Source organism: Phytophthora infestans, genomic scaffold (genome assembly GCF_000142945.1).
Source record: "Phytophthora infestans T30-4 supercont1.21 genomic scaffold, whole genome shotgun sequence".
Classification (NCBI taxonomy): Eukaryota; Oomycota; class Peronosporomycetes; order Peronosporales; family Peronosporaceae; genus Phytophthora; species Phytophthora infestans.
This window is the reverse complement of record NW_003303738.1, coordinates 1820249-1830892: the sequence shown is the minus strand read 5'-3', so window position 1 is coordinate 1830892 and position 10644 is coordinate 1820249. Positions and strand designations below refer to the sequence as shown.

Genomic DNA, 10644 nt, shown 5'->3' with positions numbered 1-10644 from the left:
TTAGTAGGCCGCGCCGATCAGCACACACGCAATGTATGGCTACACAAGCTGTTAATAGCAATTGTGGGCTCCGGTGGCCCATTAAGAGTCTTGAAAGGTCCTTTCAGTACTTTTGTTAAAAATATGTTTTAAGCTTCGAAGTAATTTTATAGTAGTTTAATTTACAAGATTGTTAAGTTGAATACAATTTTATTTCTTTTAATTAAATATTTGCTTGCAATAATTTGTTGTAGGATTACACATGATAGTTATATGATACCAGCGTTAGTTAATATTACACAGCTATATTACTAATACTAACTACTAAAAAAGTGTTTAGTGGCCTCCCACCATACACCCCCACTCCACCGCCGCGAAAAACATCGTCTTTCTTTGTATTTGCGCGCGTAGTGTGTGACCATTAGAACATGTGCCCTTTTTCCAACACGATACGTAGCGTACCGTCAAGGCTGGAAGCAGGAGCTGTGACTAAATTAGCGCGGAGGCACGTGATTAAGCTAGAGCACGAAACACGGTGGAAAACACTATCTACATGACGGAATAGAAGAAACGGCACGAAGCACGAATGGTCACGGACAATAACAGAGGACTAAATCAATGAAGGCACCAAACGATTCTGAAATGCACGAACCACGGAAGAGCGTGCAACCCTGAAAAATGGGGAGGAAAAGAGTATGACGGGCGTACGGACCACGGAAGAGATCTGAAATACCCACATACAGCCCGTAGCTGTGACAACGCACGAAAAAAGGATTATTCCGTTGCACCACGGTGGACCACGGAGCAAGGTCGACGAACCAAGCATGATTTCGCGGAAGACCATTAACGGGAGATTACAGAGCATTGAAATACGATACTAGGGTAGAACCGGAGCTCACGGAGCCACGGAGACCGATACTACGGTAGCCTACGATGGAACGGACGACAGACAAATCTCGACACCACAAGAAAAACACGATAGTATGGACGGTGACCCAACTAATAAAGCATGGGAAAACGCGCAGTCACGGAAGCTATAGACGAGAAATAACGGAGCCACGGAGCACGATACCCGTGAAGAACTGAGCTCACCGAGCCACGTGGGACGCTATTACAGTACAATATGATAGTACGGACGTCGGACCCACGGGGAAACGCTTCAGGAGAGCGCGAGGGAGCACAATTGCACGACCTGATACCATGGTCGACAGATTTACGCTTTTAGTTCGCAATAGCATGGTTAGCATAGCAACACCGTGATTGCACATAGCAAAATAACGCGGTCGATGAATTCACACCAGGAACGCACGATACATGTGCGACAGATCAACACAGCTACGGAAAAGTACCCATCGGCGAGGGTACTGGTGATGGGACGCCGTGGACCATGAATGATTATGGACCACAAACCTGTGGAGCTCACGTAAACCCTTGAGAGCACAAAATAGCTAGCAGATACGAAAGAGGGGGAAGGGGGGGTATGAGCGAGTACGAAACCAAAGCAATAACGCCTAGCCACTAAGCGGTACGAGCTACGGGTATTTTCCACGTTGTTTCATTAACAAACGAAGAGAACTTCGACTTGCCGGAGCGAAGCGGAGGCCAGCGGCTTTCATGGGTGATAATGTGGCCTCACCCTAAATACAACACGGTTTTACTGTGACATTTCATCTTTTGAAATTTTCATGATAAATTAAAAAACATTCAGCCCCCCGCCGGAGCGAAGCGGAGGCGGGTGGCCTACACACCTGGGACCCACCACGGACCCACCGCCGCGAAGCGACGGCGCTTGGCTAGTTACATCATGTAATTTACATGTATTATAAAAATAGCCACGGATTTATTTTTGCCGATCGTCACTCTCAATATCCGGACCTTATCCGGACACTTTGCAGTTTGAAGCGCGCAGCTCTGTCAGCACCAGAAGTGGAGTCGATTAAGTAGTTTGGTCGCGGGACATAGATTTATGGATGAAGTGGTGTCGGTGATTACTAGTACTAATAAATTTAATATTATAAATAAAGTAAGCATATTTGATGTAATACTGTAAAACAATCGTTTGATCACTTTAAGATTTTTAAACAAATAAGTCTGTTAAGTTACCCTGGGATGTATTTTTAGGGATCGCACGGAGTTTCTTGATATATCGCTCAATTATTTCATCTGCATCCTTCATATTACTGAACCTCCGCGCAAGATCAGCCGGTTTCTCCTTCTCAGCAATCCATTTGTTGATAAGCGCACTCAGCAAGTTTGTCACCAGTTTCGTCGCCCGCGGGGCCTTCTTTCCAGCATTAAGCATCGGAATGAGGCTAATGTCGTAGTAGTTAGCCCGTATACCATCGATCATAGTCTCCCTCTGGTTTGGATACCGTTGGTTGAAGTCGTTCAGACATTTGGCCCAGACTTTAAATTTTGGGCTGAAAAGAGGCTCTTCGCAAGCTTTGTTGAGGCTCAGGAAATGAAAGGTATGCGATGGCGTACTTTGCTGGCCTAGCTAATACATCAGCCACTCTTTCTCGACCAATTTGGCGGTTTTCACAGATGCTGGGTTTTGCGTTGCTGTCTCGATCATTTTGTCGACATCAGGCCATTGATAGCATAAACGGCGCGGCTCAAACCAGGATTATTGTTTTTTTAGATACTCCTTATTAAAGACCTTCACGTAATTCATCCACTCCTTAAAGACTGGGCCGCTTAGAATGTCATCCCCAATGCTGTCAAGACCGAACAGCTTAAACGTCATTTGGGGAGATATTCCGCTTGCCAAAATGCTCTGGATCTTTATTGTATGTAGTTTTGTTGTAGCCCTTTCCAAGCTGGGGAACGCTTTAGCTGCTGTGAGTAGACGCACCGAGCCCGGGGATCCGTCGTAGATCGCTGTGGGTTCAGCAGGAGCGGGTCGATCTTCGCCTCGCATTGCTTACACGTAGGGCCCACCAGTTTGCAAACTGTGAGTAAGCTCACAAATTATATCGTTTTAGCCAGTTACTTGCGTCAAAATTTTAGCCAATAGCGCGGTAAAGTGAGGTTGGTATTTATTAATAAAGAAAATAATAAAATGTATAATATTTAATATTTTGCTTTTGCTATAACAATTGTATTATCAGATTTAAAACAAATGAAAATTAAACATGAAATATAAGTGACTAAAATACTATGTACCAAGCGCGCATGCATTCATCGGGTGTAGTGCACAGAAGCAGATAGCGCAATGACCGTGCAGCCGCGCGCGGTGAGTCTGTCCCGTGTCACGACTCACGGGGGCCAAACCAGGAGGGTGGAGACTGGGCGAAGTTCCGAACGCGCTGGCCGACCCAATACACTGGGTGATCCCTCCGGCACCAATGGCGGCAACGGAGGATGAGTACAGGGTGTAAGTGTACCGCTCCTGTGGTACAGGGGCACTCTCTTCGTTCAAAAGTCGGTAGATCGCGGCTCGAGGTGCCTGACGACTAGAGGATGATGCATCGCTAGGGCGATGCGAGGACGAATGGCGTCGAGAATCTACACACGGCTAAAGTGGTGAGAATTTCATGTTGGGGACGGATGGCACATCAAGAAGCTCAAAATGGCGCATTGACGTCGTCATGTATATAAGGATTTAGAAGGTGTTTCGACGAACATAATTGCTAGTCAGGCGTAGATTTTTCTCGTTCAGCAAAGAACAGAAAACAACAGAAACAAACAAACAAACACTCTTTATATTGACGCAAGAGCCCCTCCTTTTAAACCCAAACGGTCTGCCTGTCACCTAAGGCAAGGTCCCTACTCACTTAACAGCCCGATCCCGAGCAGGGGAAGTATACGACATCTGGTGGATAAGCAGGGTACTCGTTCACTGGAGACGGATCAGACTTACAATAACCCGAGTGTTCCAGACTGGAGTGTACTGCTACCTAATGCGAAAGCTGTTCCTGTGACTTTCCGAAGTGGCGTGCGTTGGTTCCTGGATCGGTTTACCCGGCTGGAGCTCGAGCATAGCGAAGACGACATGGCTTCGCAGAGCAGCGACAGTGGGTCCGAATCCGACTACGGCTGACTGGCCCATGTCAATGAGGTGCTCACTACTGGTAGCAACACAGGTAATAGAATGGTACATTTTGGTACTTGGGAGCAACGTGCACCAACGAGTCCGAACCAGCCTGGCCTGTCGACACAAGCCGGTGTCGAATCTGTCCAAAAACGGATACATCGTGCTGCCGACGGCACTGGGCGAGGACGCTCAGTAGATCGATCCAGACCCCGAGCGAGAAGTCTGTTGACATCAAGAACTGGAGCACAGAGCGCGCTGGCGACTACGACTGGTGCTGGTGCAACGAGTGTTACTGCTGGTGGGTCCACCAGTGGGTTTCAAGAAACGCTTCTGTCCGGACTGCAGCCACTGAGCCTCGCCTCCAGCCAACGCCTGGCAATCGCGGATACCTCGGGTATTACGGTAGGTGATACGGGCCAGCATTTTAATCCGACGCAGCATGGATGGCAGAGTAACGGGATTTAGCCCAACGGTCGGTCATAGATCCCTACGGAGCCTGCGCTGACAAACTGTGGTTGGCGTCAGGTGTTCTACGCTGCTGTCCTGAACGCCGCTCAATGCGGTGGTTCCGCAGCTGTACGACAACCTTCGGGTTGTGCTACTCCAGTTCCGACTTCGTCGATGCCTCCCTGGGCTTGGGCTGGTTCGCCTGCGACGCTAGTGGCCGATATGGGAGCGGTCACGCCTACACCCGTGCGGACCCGGACGGATACACCCTCTTACCCTGACTTTACGATTGGTGATGCGATGATTCCGGCTAGGGATGGCTTTAACGGCGTGCTCACTTATCCATCCGGACGGACCGAGTGGGAACGCCTCTGTCAGTTAAGCGTTGGCTTACGCTTTAGTAGGGGTAAGTGTGTCGCCTCCTACACCGCTATAGAACGCTACTACTTTGACGGGCACTGGTACCGTTGATGCCCCCGCGAATGTTCCTAGTTCAGTAAACCAAGTGACGTCTGGACAGTGGTTTTGGTACCCGACGTCCGGAACGCAACCTGCGGTAAACGGCACGTTTTGGACTCGTGTATGGAATTGTGCTGTGGTTAGTGCTCCCTATATCGGCTGGGGTGGATGGTACAGCAGGCGATGCTACTCCGAGTGGTGGAGCTCCTGTCGCTGCGGAAAGGACGACCGGAGGATCGGGACCAAGTGTTGGATCTGTTCCGCCTACTAAGCCTATATCTCCTGAATTTGTTCCCATCCGGTGGACCTCCCGGGCCTGACTTTGGAATTTGTTGACTGTGCCCGCAGCCTTCGTTTAGCTACGCTACGCAACCGTTTATCTATGGGAGCGAGTGCGATATTCCGCCGGTCAGACAGCGACTGAGCGAGATGCCCTCTAGCATCAAGAATACGGTGCGGATGATTGAGCGGTTCTACTCGGGCAATGCGTCGGTAGAGAAAACGAAGACGTTCTGGGACGCTTTTGAGCGTGCTACCGTTGGCCTCGATGAACCTATCCGTCTCAGTGCTTTCAGAGAGTGCCTCAAGGGTAGGCCTGGTGAGGAGTGGTGGCTGTACTCGCAGATCGACAAATTCGATACGCTCCGGATCCACTTCCACAATCAGTTCATTTGTCAGACGCATCTTCAGATGATTGAACATCTCAAGACTACCAAGCGTTCCAAGGGTATGTCTGCTAAATTTTGGGGGGATCTCGTCTCAGGTTTGTGCGACGCTGCCCAATGCTATGATTCACAGATGCGCTACCAGTATTTCATGTCCAGTCTACGGAATAAGGAGTGGAAAGCTGCTCTAGCTACGACGATGGTCAATTCGATTTCTCAAGTGATCGCTGTTCTTCTCTACAAGAACATGCATTTACCCGTTGAAGAGAGTTTGAGAGCACTACTGCTCAGGCAACCGTCCGAGAGCACTATGCAGCAGCCGCAGAAATATAAAGCCCAACAACAAAAGCAACACGTAGGTTGTGTCTAGTCCTCACTCTGCACGACCGGTGGCCGCAACCTACCAAGTACCTGTCGGGCAGCGTTTTACTCAGAGTGTTCTCCAACCCGTGGAGCTCGGCTCTCAGATGCCGGTTACTTCCGTACGTGGGCCTCGCTTAGGACCTGTCCTGTACTCTCACAATGGTCTTATGGTATGTGGGCGTGTCATACGCTGGGCTGTAGCCGTATCAACTATCGCCGACAGTACGCTACCTGATCGTCGTACCAGGCGAAGGGTCATATTAGTGTGACGTGTACCAGTCTGCCCCGCATCAGTCACAACAGCCGCTACCTTTGCAACCCGTAATAGCAGCCACAACAACGGCGCAATCGCTAGCGTGGACAGTTCTGTAACCCGCGCGTGTGCTTTATGTGTGACAGCAGATATCACATGGTGTCCGAGTGTCCGACCCTGTAATCACGTAAGAGGGCTGCGAACGCGCCTCCGATGCAAGGTCAAACACCTCGCCAACAATGACGGTGGCAGGAGGAATGGAGTGATGCTCCTTCCTCTTGGCCGGTGGACGGCATCAGTGATACGCTCCGGGTTCTTTGAGTGTGGCGTGTGAGCAGCTCGAAGTGACACCTGAGTTTGGGAGGGAAGAGTTTCCTGTTTCCGGTGGAAATAGTGCAATGGTAAATGACGCGTATGAGCCTGGAACTGAATACGATGAGAAACGCTCCGCTGGGTTGTGCGTCAAGCGCGAGGTGCGCTACGACATAAGCCCCAGAGAATACGAGCGCTGCTGAGTACGACAAGGGAGGAAATGAGAGTCACAAGCAAGGTGGCTCTATGACGACGACTACGGCGGTGGTGAGTTGGCAGGCAATGAAGTGAGTGGACACGTTGAACAAGTGAATAAGGACTCGTACGAGGAGTACGATAAATTTGGGGACGTCAAGACGCAAGATGAATCCGATGACGACAAACACACGGCTACGAGGTGACTTGGAGGCTACGGTGACTAAGGTCGCCGCTTCCCCCGCCACGGTTGAAGGCGTGAACGCTGTCACAGTTGCCGGCTAAGCGAGGACGAAAATCCCGGTCGACGAGGGTTTGACTGGGAACAATTCGGCCTCGGACGGGAGCTCTGAAGGGCAGCATCGAGTGGACGGAGCGTACCAGGATGGACCGCGCGAACAGCTCAAGATAACTTTTAAATTACTGACAAGTTGGAGAGTACAAGCAGAACAAGTGAAACGGGTAATGGGAATGGTGCTGCTGTTGCATTTACAATCTCGGATAACTTTGGCGCGAAGTCAGACGCATTACGTGGTGGCAAGGATCATCCCGATTCTTTACAATTTTTGGAGTGGGAACGGTCAGATACCGTGCCACCTGCCCAGAGTGGAACACTCCCGAATTGAGCAGCAGACGCAGAGGTGATCAAGGCTAAACAAAAGACGGTGGGTGCTGCTGCAGAATATGCTCCCATGAGCGAGGATGGGCACGCAGAATACATAGACGACAAGCCTCATGATGGCGTCTCACCCAAACCCCACGTGGCGTTGTTTGCGCCCGAGTAGCTGGACACTTTGACAGAAGGAGCGACTTATCCGTACCGATCGCGGAGGAACACGAGGGCCGGATATACTCTCTTGACGAGGTGGAGCTGAAACGACGTGTGAAGGAAAACAAGAAACAGCAGAAGGAACCGACGCTAAGCGACCTGGGGTGATGCTGGGTTCTTGAAGAAACGGTGGCTAGGACGCGGGCGGCTTCGGCAGGCAATTTATGCACTCCAGAATTCTGGATCGGTTGGTATCAGAGATCGCTTGCTGCTTCCAAAGCTGCAAAGCGTGTCAACTGAGTTTTCCGTGAGTTCGGAAGTAATAGAGCGGCGAGGTGGGCGTTGTCTTTGGAGAGTGACTCCAATGACTGAGATGTCGGAGTTGGAGGGGCCTTGACCTGAATGAGAGTGATAAGGCGTACGTTACGGCGGACGCGACGTCTGTCAGAAGTGACGAAAGCGATGTTGAGTAAAACATCTGGATAAGCATCTGCAAGGAGGACCGTCCCGGTACAGAACACAGTGTGGATAAGCTGACTGAGGACTAGAGCACCCTACCTTCTCGCTGGAGAGCGTAGACTAGACAGGTGGTGCATCGCCTAGTAAAAGAGGAAACGAAACGAAATGACCGGCGTCCGTGTGCCGCTTGTGAGTCTGCACAATACAGTGATGACGACGAGAGCAGCGCTGAAATGTGTCCCGTGGTGAGCCGGTATGCCCGAATACGCGAGCGACTAAATGACTTAGTCGATCAAATGTCTCTTCGAGCGTGTGGTGAAGCTGCCTTTGACGCTTACGAGCACGGAGCTGAGCTGATGTGGAGAAGGTCGCTCAGAGAACTGGGTTGTGTGCCCCATGCAAGACGTCTTAGCTGTCGAACGGGAGTCAGCGAAGAGACAGGCACGTGCATTTCGACTGCTCGTCCCTGTTTGTTAAACACTCTGAAATGCTAGGGTCACACTATTCGATGGAGGATCCAGCGAACGATATCTAGCGCTATGTCTACGCGATGGCTGATACTGATGCGGGCAGCAGCAGAAACACGGATTGGTTGAGATTTCTGAGACCCCAGAGGACGACGGTTCGGGCTGTGACACCGACGCCGTACCGGAGGGTAACCGCATCATCGGATTGGTTGGAGGCGTCGAGGCCGTATCTATATTGACAGTGGGCCGATGGATATTCTGATCTACACCCGGGGCCGTAGCGTGACTGGGGGAGGCTCACATGTTGAAGACGCTTGGACTGACGAATGCTCCGTTAAGGCCTAACGACTTAACACTGAACAGTATGGATGGCAAACGGCTGCATGCTGACAATGTGATCGACCTACCCATTTGGCTTGGAACTCTCGAGTTAGAGCAGCCGCTTGTTGTGGTGGAGCGCTTACACGTAGATGGCATAATGGGCACAGACGCGCTAAAGGCGTTCCGAGCTGTGGTAGATCTGGATACTAATACAGTGACGCTGAAGGGTACCGGTGATGAGTTCCTGATAGGCTCACCCCGAGTAGAGGAGATGTACACTACCCGGATCAGCTCAACAGTGCGCGTCATTCCTGGGGGGAAGGCGCTGGTTGTTGCCGACGTGAACGGTGTCGCGGAAGACGTTACGGTGGTTCTCATTGCGCACGTGCCCGGGCTGGATGCCTCGGGTCGTGTGGCGAGGACTTTGTGTACTGTTAACGAAAAAAACGTGTTAGTGGAAGTGTGCAACTCCTCGCCTATGACCTGCTCTTCAAGAACGGTACACTTCTGGCCGCCGCTTCGGTGGTGCCGCTGTCGGCTTCTAAATTTGAGTCAAACGACAGTGCTACCAAGGCGGCTGAACGTGTCGAGGCAACGTTGACAACTGCTAATAACTTGGCCGGGATATCGACAGAAGATACCGCCTGGCGCGAAAGATGCCCAAACTGAAAAAAAGCTCTGATTAAAGCGTTTGATGCGGACGTTTCGGAATTCAAGCTGTGAAAGAGCAGAAGGAGCTGTTCCGTCGCGTGATGGCTTCCTTACGTGAATAGTTTGTCGAGACTTCGCTTAAAGCTGGTCGGCCCGACCTGTTAGAGATCTGGATCGGTACTAGAGGTCATTCGCTGATTAAGCAACGACGCTACCAAGTGTCCGGTGCCGAGGGTGACGTTATGTGGGTGGAGATACAAGAGTACCTGAGCTGTAAATTGGCTCGACATTCATCTAGTCCATGGCCGAGCCCTGTTAAAGATCCGGAGACTTGACGGAGGGATACGCCTCTGTATAGACTACCGATGCTTGAACGTTGTAGCACTTAAGGACTGTTACCCCTTTCCCCTTATCGACGATATCTCGGATGTTCTAGGAAACGCTAAACTGCTCTCGACGATGGACATTGCGTACAGATACGCGAATGTACCGAAGGCTGCCGGAAATGTAGAGAAGACCGCATTCACGTGCAAGTATGGACTGTTCGAATGGCCCGTGATGCTTTTTGGGCTCTGCAATGCAGTCCCCGCTTTCGAGATGCTCATGGAAAACATGCTCGTTGACCTGAAGTGGAGGATCGATTTAGTGTACCTTGACGACTGTGTAGTGTTCAGTGAAGACTTCAATACTCACTTAATTCGCCTAAACCAAGTTCTAGAACGGTTCCGGAAGGCGGGCGTCAAGCTCAAGATGAAGAAATGTAATTGGGGCAGGGACCAAGTCGAGTTCTTGGGGCACTTCTTCACTCCTTCGGGTATTTCGCCGAATCCGGAAAAAGTGAAGGTTGTTAAGAATGTATGAGATATCACGACCTTCACATTGTGAGGGCATTCTTGGGTCGAACCAGTTACTGCCGTCGCTACATACCGGGTTATGCTGCCATACCACTGCCGATCGAGAGGCTAACGGTGAAAGGCGTTCCATCCCTATCATTCCAATAGAGTGAGGACTGTGAATCAGCCTTCCTACAACGCAGGCGTAAGTTGGTGGAACCACCCATTCTAGTGAACCCGGACTTCTCGAAGCGTTTTAAGCTGTACGACTCGTCGAAGCTGGCCATTGGAGCATGCCTAAAGCAGAGCGTGGACGGTCGAGAGCGTGTGGTGGGCATATATCAGCAAACTACTGGTGGGATCGGAAAAGAACTGGATCAACAGGAAGGATGGCTTTTCTGAGATCGAGTGCTGGGGTATCGTGTGGGCGACACG

General features: G+C 50.8%; 1 protein-coding gene across 1 annotated transcript; it reads right to left on the bottom strand.

Moving 5' to 3' along the window:
- PITG_12015 (uncharacterized protein) lies at positions 1-3961 on the bottom strand (the record flags this gene model as incomplete). Its single annotated transcript, XM_002901415.1, has 8 exons — positions 1-39; positions 442-468; positions 1113-1171; positions 1728-1772; positions 2083-2291; positions 2834-2930; positions 3145-3486; positions 3943-3961. The coding sequence occupies 8 exons, from the start codon at positions 3959-3961 to the stop codon at positions 1-3; spliced, it is 837 nt and encodes a 278-aa protein (XP_002901461.1).
- Positions 3962-10644: the final 6683 nt, after the last annotated feature.